Below are 16959 nucleotides of genomic sequence, written 5' to 3' on the forward strand. Positions count from 1 at the left end.
CGAGGTCCTTACCATAGGGGTAGTAGTCTTTGTGGTCTAGCTCTGGCCCGCTGGTCTGACATGTGCACAAGTAGGTCCCTCCATACTCCAGACAGGGGCCGCCGTCGGGACAGGGCCGGCTGTGACTGCATGGAGTATGGGTTACTTCTGAGAGGACATGATTGTGATGTTTTGATCAAAGGTGTAGTGAGATATTTGAGAGGATAAGACTGTGAGCAGATAATACCCACCAAACTGACAGTAGAGTCCAGTGTAGCCTGCGGGGCATTCACACGTCCCATTGAGGTCCACACAGACGCCACCGTTCTGACAAAGGCATTCTTCTGCACAGAGACACACAGAGACACACAGAGGGCTATAAACAAAAGATTCAAAGGGCGCTTTTTAGATGGTTTATGTACACGGCAGTTGCATCTCAATTCGTAGGCTATAGTTTGACAAGCTGAAATGTATTTACATTTGGGATTTAGATTATTGTCTCAAGATGTTTATTATGCTTCTTATTTCAATGAGAATTATTGCCAACATGTATAAAGCAAATATTTGTGCTAAGCTGGGTATTCACTACACAGAGAGAACACACAAATACATTCACAGAAACTATAAGCAACAAAAAACATAAATTATCCACAATTTGTTTATTTTTGACAACAATGAGACATAAATTTAGGAGATGACTTGAACAATCTGTGTGGATTTTACTTTTAATATTATTAGATATCTAAGCTTGACTCGAAGGTGCTCTAAGCTGCAGGTGTTATTGTTAATGTAGAAGTCCTTGTTTTGCCTGGAATGTTCCACAAACTTATCTTTCTCCATGGAGGCAAGAATGTGATGCAGTTAGGCTGATTTATCAGTGGAGAGGAGACCCTGTATGAAACATCTGTAGTTGAACAATGATTGGTAAGGCTATATCATGGAATACAACCACAAGGTGTGATCTCCATGGAGAAAAGCAGGTGGCAGACCCTCCACTAAAAAGTGCACCTTTAGGTACACTGCATTTCTGAAAGTAGCCTCTGTTCTTGAATGTTACGTTTTGGGGGGTTGGTCGTAGGGTAAACATGCACAGAGTTTGCCCCGTCAGCATAGGCTCCAGATGCGCCGCTTCTTTCATCTGCTCTTCTGTAAACTCATATTGATTCACTGTCATCCCTCTTTCCTTCATCTTTCCCAACAAAGTTCACAAGAGCAGAAGATTACAAGTCAGAGCAATGCACATCCGCTGCGTGCAAATTGTACGAATGTTTTTATTTTCCTCTACTTCCTAATTGCAGCAGTGGATCAAAGGAGGCAGCCGTATCGCAGCTAAATGCCTTTTGTTTGAAGTCCCGGCAGCGTGGTGGAGGGTTTTATTTTTCTGATGATAAAGAGCATATTTTGTGACCAACACGCAAGACCTTGGGGGCAATAAATGCACTGTTAATTTGCTAGAGCCACTTTTCACTAGCCACCTGTGCAGGTCGGCCCTTTTGATCCGGCCTGATTAGGAGCTCCTGTGTCCCGCGACTTTCTCTTCCTCGGAGGATAGTGTTGTTTTTCCGCAGTGCTGTCCAAGTGAGCCAGGCAGGAAAGTATGTGGGGGATTTAAGAGAGCCTATATAAGCTGTAATAGTTATTTCAGCTTAAGGGTGAGAAGCAAAATACATTTGCAATTGCTCAAATCCTATTAAGGAGGTTTTGAGGGAAACTGTAATCATAGCTTGACAAGTGCACTTCAAAAATGAATATCTAGCCATGGTTAAAGTGACTTGGTTAGATTTAAGTGCTTATATGACATAGACGTGGGAGATTTATCAAACATATTGCTGTTTGGGGGACCCATCAAATACATATTCTAAAATAGAAACTGTTAAATAGGCAACAAATAAGAGTTGTATGAAAATAAAAAGACAGAAACAGAAACAAACATGCAGAGAAATCTTACAAACACAAGTATACAGTAACATTCCTGCTCTGTTCACTTCTATGGTCCATTCAGCTTTTGTTTAAAGAGGAGGTATTTTATTTCTGTGGGGTATTAACTGTTAACACATAACATATTTAGATTTAACCATCACCTTTAATTGTTTTGAAAATACTATATTTGCAGCAAACTGCATTTTGTAAGTTTCACTAGAATTTTTGCTGCCCTGAAACTGACCTACCTGTGCTCCCCCCACTAAGTCACTCCCCCTTCAGAGCATTATCACAACACAATCAGTGTGCATCCCGCTACAAAAACAAATGCACATCGCACATCGTTTTTTAAGTTGCTATGTACAGCTTTGTATCATGTTTTTGTATATTTATGGAGAATTGTCATGTGGGAGCATGGATGACGTAGTCATGTGGGCTGAGCATTGGACTAAATCTTACAGTTAACCGTAAGGAGGGTTTGAATAGGGCCCGGGAGAGATTGCTAAAATACTCAAACATGCATGGATGACATCTAAAACCTCTTCAGACATGTTTTTGATGAGGCAACAACTCAGAATCTTTTAAACATTGTTACCAAATGTCTGTTTGCAATGTGCTATGGACAGAAGCATCTTGAAACAAGTCAAATAATCTAGGTCTGTCATGTAGATAAATCTCAACTACTTAAAACTACTTACATTAATACTATTAATCTGATGTAAACTATTACTTTTTGGAGTGTACTACTTACAACTCCAGTAATTCTTTCCAAAAACAAGTATAATGCCCTAATATAATCTTTTATGAATGGAAGGTATGAGGATTGAGGTAGGATAATAACATACCTCATATTTGTGAACAAATTGTGCAATGATTATGCAAGAAGCAGCTGTGTTTGAAAGTGTAGTGCCATGGCCAACTTCCAGCAAGTAAGCAGCAGTGTGGAGCATGCATATTTCAGCAGTTCAGTCCACACAAATAGCCTGAATGCCATAGACAGGCTTTGACTCATAAATGGCAACTTAAGTCTAGACAACGTATTTCCTCTTTGATGGTAAACTAATAAAATGTGCTAATAAAGTGATTATTTGCAACATCAAGCGGCTGCTACTCCAGGTTGTGGTAGTAAACTGGGTGAGGCTGTGTCAGTTTTGATAATTACAATAATCCATCAGCACAGCAGCCTCTTCCAGGGCACCAGGCCAAATTCCTGTGGCATAACACGGCTCCTCTCCACATACCCGAGTCTGCCTGCTACCTGCCACGCTGCAGCAGAAAAAGCCCCTGTGCCTGAGCTCCACAACGGTCACTACCTCAAATCATGAAAACAGTAGCAGGCAAAAGTGCTTGTTTCAGTCAGTACTTCTCAGACGGAAGTTCTGGTCCAAATGGTCATTACTGTCTATACTTATTTGGTGGTATCTCTTTATTGCTCCAAATTGTGTTTATATTTAAATATATTTAAGTGCATATGCCAGGTTTTTTCACAATTATTACTTGGCTTGGTGGGATAGTACCTGCGGCAAATATTTATCATAGTTTTACTTCAATTACGTGGCAGTCTGTGGGAAAAAAAAAATTACAGAAATACAGGTAGTAAAGCTGAAAAAATAAAATACATCAACATATGTCATCAACACTTAAAATTCTGTCCAAGATACAAAGACAATTTACATGTCAGGTCTGCTGCCCTATGTCAAACCAAGAAGTCAAATTATAAACTTTACTAAAATAAAAAAAAGTGTACTTATGAAAACTTATTCTAATCTGTCATATGCACTTAAATCTGATACACTGAGAGATTAGAAGGTTAGAATTATTGATCCATGGTGCCAACAGAGTGCAATGAAAAGTAAAGGGCAAAGTCTCTGTACTTGTTTTTACCTGTTTGGTTATTTGCTTCGGTCGTGTTCACCTCAAGTACTACAAGCTCTGTAAGGACAAGCAAAACAAGACGGTGCTTAAAGTGTCATTCAAATCAGAAAATGCTTTACAACAAACTCTGACCGAGAAACATTAGCCCTGGCATTAAGTGAGAGTAAAGTAAACACATTTTATCATAAAACAGCTATCTAATCAGCTATTTTGACACCTTGTTGGAATAACATTTTGGCAACCTCATCTGAACTTGTAAACAACTTATAATTATATAGTGGGGAAATAAAATCACAGGTATTTACTGAAAAAAACTATTGGCACCAATCCAGTAGTCTTGATATCAAAAAAAAACAAAACATTTGCCTTATTTTGGAAATGTAGAAAAGTCTATTAACTAAGTGATTTTTTTTTTTTTTAATGAAATCAATCAAATGTCACAGTTTATGTTTGTATAAGATCGTGCTTGTTTATAAAATATATATATGGAGACATATTAGAGTAACTACACCATAATTTACCATAATAAAGCATGAAGACTTAATTAATAATGAACAAATACTCATTACGAATTAAGTCTTCATGCTTGATTCCAGTTTAGTAATTACTTAATTTATAATCTAACCCTTAACTCCTAACCCAAACTTCCAAATGAAGTTATTACGAAGCCTGAATCACTGTCAATAAACAATTTGTTCACTATGACTTAAGTCTTTATTCATAAGTCCTTGCTAAGGCTGCAAATAGTGTAATTATTATACCAAAAATACTACAGTAAAAGAGGTAAGAGCTCACCAGTCTCACAGAGGGGTCCTGTGAAGGCTGCTGGACATACACAGGTAAAATTGGTCACGTGGTCAACACACTCTGCTCCGTTCAGGCAGGGCTGCGAGTCACATTCATTTATGTCTGTAAGAAACACAAATGTCCAGAGAAAAGAAGAATCTGTCAGTTCACTCTCCAGGTCCCAGGATTAAACACCGTGAGCTTCCCTTCAGAGAGCATTGGGTTTCACTGACCAGGTGTGCTGTATTAGGACTAATCCGGTCTCATGTACGAACACGGATTCAAAGCCTGATCAGTTCATTCCTCTGGGAGTCTTGGGTTTCATTAATAACTCCATAAGGAGCTAGATAAAAGATGAGGTCTCGGAAATATTACACCAAGTAATTCACTGCTGCTGCTCTATTTGACCCATGGAAATAATATGTGTCTATCAGCTCAGCCATAAACCTAATGTATCAATGCATAGTTATAATTCTACCAAATGAATCTGTATTAAGGAAAAAATGTTGATGGCTTGACAATTTGCCAAATAAATGTCTGCTCCTGCTCTCATTGGAATTTACATAATTTTTCAGAACCTATTGCATACACATTGTTTTTACAGGGATGTGAACCTAAATAACCAAAAAAAATACATACGCTGCTTTGGCCTAGTCTATATTACTGAAATAAAGGTTCAGCGCAGTAGCTAAATCTCATCATAATAAATTAAATCTAATACTATATAACAATACACAAATAACATATCATACTAACCAATCTCACACAGGAGCCCGGTGTATCCGGGTTCACACACACAGGTGAAGTTGCCCACTCCTTGGACACACTGGGCGCTGTTGAAGCAGGGTTTGTCTTTGCACTCGTCGATGTCTGAAACACAGAGGTAGACATTAGTTCCCAAGCTGTAGAGTCTAATTTGAATCAAAGTTTGTCTTTAGAATATTCTTGACTAATATAAATATTTACCATAATTCTAGAGACTAAGCTTTTATAGTGAAATGGGGCACAACACAATGATGGTAAGATGTTGAACTTGTTGATGTTGAACATCCCACAGCATGAGCATTGATATTGTTGCAAAAAAGCAGGATTGCATGCACACAAATAATTCTATTCTTAATCTGAAATGCTTAAAACTATTCTAAGCAGTGCAACAAATTCAGTTTAAATCAAGATTGAGTCATTTCAAATGTGTTATACTAAATGTCAATGATTAAAAGACTGTATTTTTATTACAATATTTTCTGATCTTTGTTATAATTTGTTCTTTCCTCATTGTTAAAATACCCAGAGATGTGTTTTGATTCATTTGCACATGTTTAACACACAAATCTTTCATATTTAGGCTGAGGTCCATCTGATTTCCATCACAAGGTGGAACACTCTATTCCACCTTGTGATGTTACGTGGTAATACAGAAAGTGCTCCACTAGGTTTTTAAACTCCATACAACTTCCCTAAAATCATATGGAAAAATTTTGTGACTCTGCGCACATTTTTGAGGAAGTAACAGCATTACAACATGCCTTAAAGCTCACAAGAATCCATTTTGTGTAATACAGGACCTTTCATCTTAAGGAAATTAATACTGAAAGATAATTTTATTTGTTTCTACTAAGATCAAATCAAATCAAATTGAAATTGTGTTTGATTATGACAAAAAGGACAGACATTCTGAGTAATTTTCTTTTCTTGTTTTCCCAGGACAAAACTAGTGACAAGTTTGACAAGAAATTCAGCAATTCTGCAATAGTCAAACAAAAAATAAGTAAATAAAAAAAAAATATATACATGTATAAAGGCAGCTAAAACCTTTGTACATTGATTTTTTTATTTTTTTTATTTTACAAAATGCCCTCCACATTTTAAGCATATCCCATAATTTAAATGACCCAGTTTTTAGAGTCACATTTACCAGTTTCACAGCGGACTCCAGTGTATCCCGGTAGACACTGACACACAAAACTGTTAATCTGGTCTTCACACGTTCCTCCGTTTTGGCACGGGTTGGAGGCGCACTCGTTGACATCTAAAACAGGATAACAATGAACCAAATAAGTCCTTTTTAATTAACAAACATCTGACCAGGTTGAAGGGTTCCTAGAAAGTTCAAAAATGCAACTGATACTCGGCAACTATGCAAAGCCTTTGGAAAAGTCTATATGTCAATGTGTCCCTCTGGCAAGGCACACAAAATCGTTCTGTTTTTACAAGCTGATAGTATTTTTCCTGGCTAATCCTATTTGAAACATCAGTATCAATTCACAGTGTGTAGTGTGTCAAGTTAAACAAGGCAGGAAGTAGCATTAGCCATAACTCACCGATTTGGCACCTCCGCCCAGTGAATCCGGCCAGACAGGAGCAGGTGAAGGAGGGGTTTCCCGTGATGCAGTCATCAATGCACTGACCACCATTCAAACAAGGACGCAAGTGTGGGCAAACAGAGGCTGTGGAAAAATGGCACTCTTCAGAGCAATCCTTCAGCGTCACGAATTACGCGAAAGCACAATCTCACTGGATGTGTTTAAATGAGTCACTTAATTTAATTGTTTACCTCCAAGACCAGTCACCCAAAAGTCAAGAATCACTCAAAAAGGAATTCACGGTAGGTAAATGCATGAAAAGGTTTTCTAGAGGTTAAGTCTAGTTCAAAACAAAAAATGACTTTGAATAGTTTATAATAATAAATATTGAATTCCAAAGCATTTCACTTTTGTATTAGGTCAGATAAAATAAACAATGTTAAACTGTCTCTGAATTTAATAAACTAAACATACCTAAACTGAAAAGATAATTTAAAGTCTATTAAATATATAGCAAGTTGTATTTATAGTATTTTTAATTGGTCAACATTAAAAGACAATTCAAAAAACATATACCCAATGTCACTGTGTGCAAAACCAAATACTATGGTCAGCCATTAGTCATAATTTGAAAAGTTTGCATCAATACCGATCAATATCCTGCTTCCTGATATATAACAGGAGACAAGTCTGAGTCCACAAAACAACAGAAGCAGTCAAATATAGACTATAATAAAGTCGTCTATCTTGGCTCACCAGAATTATTGCAGCTGCCCACTTCCACGTTTGCATCATCGATCCGAAATACCCATCTGCCTGGGAATCCTACATTGGTGGTGCCTTCTACGTTCACAATGTCAGCTGTGCGAGAGCCAGGGATGTTGAAGTAGCGCTTTCCGTCACCAGCATTAAAACCTGCCTAGGAAAAGACCAGCACAATGAGAGAAAGAAAATTATTGTTCTGAACATAAATAACTACTACAGTCTCAATGTTTTAGGCATTAACCACACTCTAAATGCCCCACTATCCATAGTATGAAATAAGTAGTAATTAGTCTAGCAATGAGAATCTATTTGAATTTTTTTTTGCATGTTAGCAAGAGTTATACCATACATTTTCTTAATTCTTCTTTTCTGTGCTCTTACCTGTGCTGCAATGCCCCCCAAACCCACCCGGTTCCCTCCACTGGTGGCGTGCATGCCTGTAGTCCACGTGATGTTATGGTACTGGAATATGGTGAAAGAAAGTTCTCCATCGGTAATGAGCACCACTTGGAATGTATTGACCTATAAAAAAGAAATAAAAAGGCTCAGCTAATTTCTGACATATCAGTCAAGAGCTCATATAGTATTTTTAAAATCCAGTACCGGTGTTCTTGAGTTGCCTCCAAAGAAAGTAACCCTGTACCACGTGGAGATGAGGATCCATGAAGCGTTGAAGTTTGGAAACTCAGAAAAGTAAGTCCTAACATCATTAGAACCTCTGTTCAGGATGTCCGACTCCAGGCTCTCTCTGTAAAACACTTTTCCAGCGCGACGGTTGTCTACATCGGCCCAAAATGGTGCCACTACCCTCCGGTCTCCAGAGATGGGAAAAGCTACAGGTGTGAACTGAGAAACCTCCCTCAGGAAAGAAACCAGGCCGTTGTTGTTAACCTGGAAAGAGGAGATTCACAATTAAATTAACACCTCAAATTATGTAAATGTTGCTGATTAGTAAAATTTAACTTTTCTAGAGGATACAACATTTGCTTTTCTCAGGTAATGTAATCAAGCCAAGTTAGAGGTTAGATCTGTGGAGAGACGACCCTAAGTGAATTCATGTAAAACTGGTAAGTTTATTGGTACACTATGGAATATATTAGGGAAAGAAATAACATCTGAATAGAGATAAGCAGTGAGACACTCCACCAGAAAAGCTATATTCTGTACTTTTAAAGAGCTATCAAGCTCCAACAAACTCCAAACAAACCAAACAGTAAATCCAGCATTAGGACAAACAAAAACATGGACAGTATGTTCACTAAAACATTGACAAAAGTGGTCAAATGGACTGGCAAACTGCACTGTGAGGTATTGGATGTTCCCATAACGGATGTTTGCACTTCCTGTGTAACAAACAGGCGTGACTTTTATTCGAAGAAATGAGAAAACCTGGCCTGAGCTGCCGGGACACCTGTGAAGTCATGGCACTGGAGAAGACCTTCATGGACCTTTAAATCCACAGATGTGTGCTAACAGCAGAGTAACCAAATAAACGCGCCCATCCTCCACTCGCCCACATGACTGCTGTGTGAGAAATGCACTGTTAGCAGAAGAGCAGAGGAACAGGCAGCTACAGAAAGACAGAATTAAGGTCATTCAGAGAACTTACTAAAATTCACAAAGAAAAATGTTTGGTATTTTATGTTCTTCGTTTTGAATGTTCAATAAATTGAATAATGACTTAAGGTTTACATTGGATATCTCTCTCAACACAATTTATCTCAGTTGTTTTAAGCTCTGGAAGTTGTGGTCAGACTTAATTTGATCACAATAAACCACAGTAAAAACGTGTTTCCTATTTTGCCTAATCGACAAAATGCAGATTAATCTAAACCGAATAGAATTGCAATTACCTGTAATTTATTGAAGTAATATAATTTCCTATGTAAAATTATAAAACTCTACTGACCTTGAAGTTTAGACCTCTACAAACATGTTTTGAAATGCATGTCATGCTTGTAGTTTAGAAGTTTATATTTTAGTCTTTTTTCAGTTTGGGCTCGCAATTTGCACTCTGAAGAGAATAAAAGAGGTATTGCAAATTTTTTCCAAAATCAGCCAGAGTAGGTGGTGCCAGTTATAAGTAAACAATATTATATGGCATATTATGGCTCCTACACAGCAAATGGGTGGATCATAATTGTAATGGGGTCATCTGAGGCCAATTCTAGTATATTCTGGGAATCATTTGGCCCTATTCAGTGGTTTAACATTTCTGGAATATTTCCAACAATGAGGAATCTGACTTAGATTGGAAATTGTATTTAGCTATCTCTATATGAACTGACAACACAAGTATCCAAAATAAGGTGTCAAATTTGAGTATAAATAATTGTTTTCACACAAACCTAAAGTGCAGTTCATGAAAGCTATTCATTCATCATCTCTGCCTTTTACAAGCAACATTATTCCCACTATGGTAGTATCCAGTTTCTCCTGATATCACGAATGAACTTTACCCCTCAATGTGCCCAATGTTACTGTGACAAAGCAACATCAGATGGGCTGGCCCTTACTTCCTGCAAGTCTAAAAACATAATTTGAAGGATTTTACAGTAAAAACAAAAAGGGAAGTTTTGTTTGGCACAGCACCGGAGCTCAGTTAATTGCCCGACCACAGCCTTCCCCTCTGCATCAGCGCAAATGTGGCGAGAGCGTGGCCCGATGTGGGTAGAGGAGGTCCAGTCCAGGGGTCAGCCAAAACACCATCTGATACAAAAACATAGGGGCGGGATGGATGAAAAGATGTCCGTGAAGCGCTAACTCTACACACCCACATGCCACTAATGAGGGACTTGTGGTGGCAGCGGTTGGGAAGGCATCCATCTTACAACAAAATTAGTGTTAAGAGATCAAGCTCTACAAGAAATACACTTCATACTCCGATCAGGGGGTACATTTTATTGCCTAATCCAATTTCTTGTAGCATCTGGGGCTGTTTAAACAAGCATACGTCTTCCCTGTTGAGTTTTTAGAAAAATATTTCAACATTGGTTTGACCTTATGGCATAACACAGAATGTGAAATGCCCTTACTTTACACAGAATCTCAAGACAGTTCCCATTTAGTTGAAAGCCTAAGAAAGAAGACTAATCCTTCTCACATTTATTTGCTAGGAGTAAATTACAATTGATTAAGGTCTTTAGATGTTGGTGCCCTATATTGTTAATTATACACTAACCACTACTTACTGTATATTAGGGTTATAGGAAAGTTCACAAGTTAATGGTGTTCATCTGGACAATGTTTTTGCAATCAAGACTTTCAGTTCTCACCCAGAAACCATTTTCAATTGCTGTTTAAAAACTGTCTCTACATTGAACAACTCCTGGACAAATGAGGGAATACACTATCTCAACTAACAAATGTATTTATTTGAGTTATTTTTATTTATTTTTTTTAGCCTAACTGCTCTTCTATTTCAGTTTTTACTCAATAGTCTATTCAAATTTGAGACTGACACACAGGCTTTCAATATTGTATATTGATATCTGGGGGAAACTCTGATATCTCCAATATCGATATTGGAACAACTAAATATCCCACTTTTTCTCATTCATGTCTTAAATCTATATCTATTTTAACTGCACAGTACCCTATGATACTGTTTGCATTCCAGGCATACTGTAGGTAGGCAAAGTCAAAAGAATAAACAAATCCTTACAAGCTCACCAGTACAACTGTCTTCATAAGCATTAGTGTTTTTAGTTAGATACATGTTTCAGGAAAGAGCAGGTAAGTACATTAGAAATCTAATAAGCAATGCTCAGCTTTTTACTACACCATTAGAACATGACCAGTGTTTGAACCTGGGTGTGAACTGTCTACCAGCACAAAGCATCACTCTCTCCATATTTCATGTTGCCCCTTCACTCCACAACACCCTTGTTATGTCTGGGGAATTCTTTGCCGGATATATGCAGGATTTTGCTTGGGTGGTTTTCTTAAGAGCCCAGCAATTTATGGGCTAAAATAAACTTTCATCTGGCTAAACTCAGGCCAAAACAAACCTCAATGAAAAGGTGCCCATGGATCAAGTCAGGAAAACATCAGTCTGCCTTGTCAAAAAGGAGGGCTCACAGTTACCAGCTTGTCCAGTTACATGACGAGGAGACCAGGCCCTGACAGTGTGTGTGCACTTAACCTAGGTTCACTTTTATCAGCCATAAATCCAGTCCAACTCAGAGGGAGTGGAGAACAAGCTGAAGTGGAGGAGCAAATATGGATGTTTGCAATGTAAACTTTTCAAAATCAACTGGAAGTAGAGAGCCCTGACTAAGTGGTTTCCAGGATGATCGCTTAAAAATGTGACTATTTTTGGTGGCTGCACAACATCAACAAAACAGGGAATAACTGAACAGGGGCATCCAACTACCACAAACAAACCCAAATCAAATAGTTGAAAACCATGATCACTAACCACTCAAAGTCTATATAAAGAAATCAAATGGCTTAATATCACATAATTTTACATAATAGTTGCTAGACACGAGTCAGTCTATAAAAGGTCATTCTTGAAATCTGTCTAATACAAGTAAATACAATAAAAACACACTATTTGAATGATTCTACTACATAGTGAGGACGTAAAGACAACCAGCAGTTATATAAATACATACTAAACCCCACCTCTATGGAGTATGAGGAATGAATGAATAATGCCTGAAAATATAAAGCAAATTTGAATAACTGAGTGCTACATATAAGACTAATGGTTTATCATTATGACATCTTACAATAAAACAATAAAATATAATCATACAGTTGACAAAACAAAGGAAATAGCCTCACAGTCTTGGTGGGTGGGATTAGTCCAGGCACTCCAGATCCCCAAATCAACCCAAAGCTCATGATCTGGAGATGGGTTGCCAGGTGCTCTTGACAGGTTGCCCCAGCAGCATTGAAAGGACAAATCTCCCTACAGGGGAATTATCTTAACCTTATCTACACCATAAAACTAGTGACTGAATACCCCATAGAGAGAGGTAGACAATTATATTCATGAAGTCTGTATTGTGTTATCCATACGTTTAGCAGCTAATTGTGCGTAGCAAACCACAGCCTCAGTTCTGAAGCATCTGGTATAAACTCCATCCTACCATGACCTGTAAAAAGTGATAAAATGATAACATATTATGGGCACATATGTCTTCTGTATGGTGAACCAGATCTCTGTGCAAGTAATAGCAGTCATGTCATTCATCTGGTGAGTAAAATGCACTCAAGCAGAGTACAAAGAATCATGAATGCACGCATCCTTGGCCCTATACGCAGTGGTGACGAGCTGAAGTGAGTGAATGAAATTGCACAAGTGTTGGAGATCTGGAGCGAGGCAGATGAGCACTAGCAGATGTTCCCAAAGCAGTTTACAATTGCACATTCTTGGCACAAACTTTACCTTTGTTTACATGTAGCTGCTTGATTCAAAATATACAACTTTCAGATATATTAATTCAAATATGCTAAATTTGAATAAATGTTGATAATTTGGGGTGAGCCCATAAATTAGGAGAGGGAGTTGATTTGATAAGATTTTCTCTCTTTTTTTTCATTTGACAATAAATACCTTTGATGATTTCTCTGTTCACATCTGCTTTAAAGCTTGTGTTCCTTCCTCTCTGACCTCGGATGTCCTCCTCCTTGTTCTATACATAAGTTGAAGTTTATCCGGTGTTGTTTGGAAACTCCTCCTGAACATACATCTGCCTTGTGTTACACCGATTGGTCATTTTGCAGATAAAACAGCTGGGAAGATCCCCATTGTCTTATCTGAGGCGTAGGAGTGAGGTGATCGGAGGGGGGTATATGGGGTGATAACAGGCTAGTTAGCAGTAGTGGAACTTGGTGTGCTTGTGGATCCACTTTAGGGGTTGACTAAAGGATATTCTAACATAATGTCAACAATAAATCTTAACAAACTTGACCTGAGTAAGTAGAAGTATTCATTATCATGCAGGTCAAGACCAAAAAATCTAGAATCATGGGTTTCAGCTTCCTGAAGACTTTCAACCATTCAAAACATATCATCACAAATGCACAGATAGACAAAATCCAGAGCAAAATCTAAACAAGGCCTATACCAAACTTAACCCAAGGTCTGAAGCTAGGACTGCAATGAACTTAACCAGGATTGGGCCAAGGACTAAGACTAAAGATCCAACTAAGTCAGTCCTTTTTACAGCAAATGATAGGCAACTCTGCTACTTACAATTTCTCCTTAATTGCAGAACTTGCGAATGCAAATTACTGCCACTGTGTTGCTAGCTTAGTGGATCTAATTGCATTTGAGAGGAAAAGGAGGCATGCTAAAGAGGTATCAGTCAAAATAATACCATGAGACAGCACCCGCAACCCGTCCACAATTAGTCTGGATGTGCAGCTTCCATGTGGCTGCCGTCCACTTGAACCGAAGTCCTCAGAGAAACTATTCATACAAATTTGCCTCTTAGCACTGGCTGAAATATTGCCTGTTCAAAGCAGTAAAGGCTCTCTCGTGGCAGAGATCAACATGTGGCCGCGCTCTTTATAGCAGATGTTTTAATGGATTCAGGTGAGGCGTTTCAATGAGCGTGACTGTAATTTCAAGTGCCTGCCACAATCTGTTATGCCCTGCGTGACTACAAAGTTACAGCCCAATGAGATGCAGAGCTAAGGAGGGATATCACATCTCAAGCTGCACAGCATTAAGAGCCTTTGTATCTTGATTACCTGAACATTTGATCGGGGATTCACTAGAAAAACAATCTGTATCCTGTCTTGTCTTGTCTAATTGGAATATCAGATTTATGATAAGAGCAGGAATGTTGCAATTCAGGCCAAAACACATGCCAATGCAAATTAAGAAAATTAATTATAGTGCACAGCTGTGTTACACATTCTTTGAACACAGGGTAATCTGCATAACCTAGTATAAACATGGTAGCTACTCCCTTGAAGATACAAGCTTTTGCTGACACATTTCTTAATTATAAACAGCTTGCTTATGTCTGAGGTTTTAGACCAATGTAGTATCAATGTTGTTGACAGATATGGACAATAGGACAAATCCTTATTCTATTTGGTGTGAAAAGTGATTACACAGGATTAATAGACCCATTAAAATAAAAAAAAATCTAAGATCATTTCACTATACAATTGCTTTACAGATTCTATTGAGTGGTAAAAATATCTTTGGAATGGTTTCTAAATATCTTTTCACCTCTCCTTTGTTAATATTTAGCATACACATATTATGCCATTATGTCAGTGGGATACATGTCAATAATAGAAATGCCACTGAGAAAGGTTAGAGAGTTTAGATCACATCACCACAGTGTCACTGTACAGAGCCCAGTGTGAGGGTCCTTCTTTGGAAGAGTGACTTCATTCTATTGCACAAACGCTTATATTAGAAAGTTAACCTTTGACCGGGCCATTGTTGCCATGGATCCTCTGCCTCCCCTGGCTCAGGGCAGGAGGAGGTGGGGGATTCATGGAGCGCGCACGGGATGCATAACCACAACAGGTGGTGTTGATTTAAGGGAGTTCTGCCTTTCCCCGAGCTGGAACAGAACCCAATACATGACAAAGGCAGATCAAAGTGTGTTTCATTGTGGTGCGCGAAAATCCTTGTCAAACCATTGGGCTTCCTCCCATGAGCGCTGTTCCCTCTCTCTCTCTAGCGTGCATACTTTCCCCCTCAACTCTGTGAGAACCAACTGCTCACAGATGCTGCGCGGCAACAGAGCGAACACAAACTGTCACTTCCTTTAACAGCTCTTTGTAGACTTATTAGAGCAGGACTAACCACTGTTCGCCTAATAGTCCTGCTTTACGCTCCCACTGCGAGCTCTTTACAGTGCAGGGAGAGCAGATGTAAAGTAAGGAGAAGGTTATAGATGGTTATGAGTCCAGCCGAGGGGGGAAAATGCGATATTCTTCAAATGGGGTTACACACACACATGTACTCACATACAAACATATACAAATTCTCAAAGGGCAAAGCAATGTAGTATTTGGCTGTGTGCCCACTTTCATGTCCCTGAGGCTCTTATACAATCCACACCATGTCAGTTTCTATTTCCCACTGCCAAAAGCATGCACACGCTCATAAACGCTGACACATCCAGACACATGCGCAATGTGGATGCACAATATAAAAATAATGCGACTTTTTGGGATACTCTGATATAAATAAACTTATTGGATATTTCAATGAACTGATAATGTAAAATACAGGTTTTCAAAGCTATGGTTAGACTTTCAACTTTAAGATTTAAACATACACCGGTAAAAGAGTGAACACAGTCTAAACTAGGTCTGAATTTACATACAGTCAAAGGTGCACTATGTAACTTTTCTTGTGGAGGGTCTGTCACCAGCTTGTCAGATGTTACTGAATGTCACATTTACTTCATCATAGGTTTTTGTTGCTAAGAAATGCTTGAAAAACATGAATTTGTGAGTGGTGATGCTTCTCCACTGATCTGATCTGTAATTTGCCCTGCAGAAGTTACCTTATTATCTCCATGGAGACAGATTTAGATTAGTGGTTTAATGCCATACAGAAAAGCAATAACATTCACGGAGAGCCGGTGGCATTGGTGTCGTACTTACATAGAGTCCTGTGTGCTTGTCTCCAAAGAAAGGGAAAGCCACCGAAATCTCCACCAAGCGGGACCCTCCATCGTCCTGAGCCACAGTCTGGGAGTCCCCCTTGTCCGGTCCGAAGGGGTAGAAGTCCTCCAGGGGCACGGCTGATAGCACCCCGGGCGGTGTCAGCAGGGAGAGCAGGGTGCAGAGGCAAGACAGAAGAACCACCAGCACCATGGCCCTATCCACCCCTGGGATGATGCAGTGCTGATGGGTGGAGGGAGGAGCGCGCACCTGAGGCTACAAGAGCAGAGCGGCACAGGCAGAGAAATAGTACCTTCCTCTACTCTCAGACACGCTGGTCTGAATGCTCCCCAGGCTGCTCTCTATCTCTCCACACTGGTTCTTTAAAAGTCAACCGGGCTTGTGTTGTCAAAGCGGGGAATACTGGAGATTCCTTGCATACTGCCTGCTGCTGCATGAGGTCCACTCCCGACTCACTGCAAGAATGAAAAAAGCAGGGTAAGCGTGATTCAGCGGAGATGTTTTTTCTTTTTTTTCTAACAATCCACTGATTTGGTCCCTGATGGTCAAGCTTAGAAATATCCTCAATAAAAGCTCTATTCTGCCTGCCAAAGGAGTTCTTTCAGTTTTGGCCCCACCTCCCCCACAGGGATTCACTACCTTGCATAATTAGCTCTTTCTAGCCAATAGCTGAAAGGAGGCTGGTAACTGGATAACCGCTGGGTGGATCTATGAT

The 16959-nt window shown here is 39.1% G+C and overlaps 1 protein-coding gene across 2 annotated transcripts in view; it reads right to left on the minus strand.

Moving 5' to 3' along the window:
• Nucleotides 1-16810, minus strand: part of sned1 (sushi, nidogen and EGF-like domains 1) — a 29470-nt gene extending 12660 nt beyond the window's left edge. For both annotated transcript variants that reach the window (XM_020918803.2, XM_020918802.2), the window contains exons 1-11: nucleotides 16224-16810; nucleotides 8232-8519; nucleotides 8010-8150; nucleotides 7620-7782; nucleotides 6882-7007; nucleotides 6476-6589; nucleotides 5317-5430; nucleotides 4570-4683; nucleotides 3784-3831; nucleotides 231-323; nucleotides 13-147 (exon numbers count right to left, since the gene is read on the minus strand). In XM_020918803.2, coding sequence (XP_020774462.1) covers nucleotides 13-147; nucleotides 231-323; nucleotides 3784-3831; nucleotides 4570-4683; nucleotides 5317-5430; nucleotides 6476-6589; nucleotides 6882-7007; nucleotides 7620-7782; nucleotides 8010-8150; nucleotides 8232-8519; nucleotides 16224-16436 — 1549 coding nt within the window. In that variant the 5' untranslated portion in view covers nucleotides 16437-16810. The remainder of the gene's footprint in view (nucleotides 1-12; nucleotides 148-230; nucleotides 324-3783; nucleotides 3832-4569; nucleotides 4684-5316; nucleotides 5431-6475; nucleotides 6590-6881; nucleotides 7008-7619; nucleotides 7783-8009; nucleotides 8151-8231; nucleotides 8520-16223) is intronic.
• Between the last annotated feature and the right edge of the window lie 149 nt (nucleotides 16811-16959).

The sequence above is a fragment of the Boleophthalmus pectinirostris genome, unplaced genomic scaffold (assembly GCF_026225935.1).
Source record: "Boleophthalmus pectinirostris isolate CB_2022bp ecotype Guang Dong unplaced genomic scaffold, ASM2622593v1 HiC_scaffold_7, whole genome shotgun sequence".
Classification (NCBI taxonomy): Eukaryota; Metazoa; Chordata; class Actinopteri; order Gobiiformes; family Gobiidae; genus Boleophthalmus; species Boleophthalmus pectinirostris.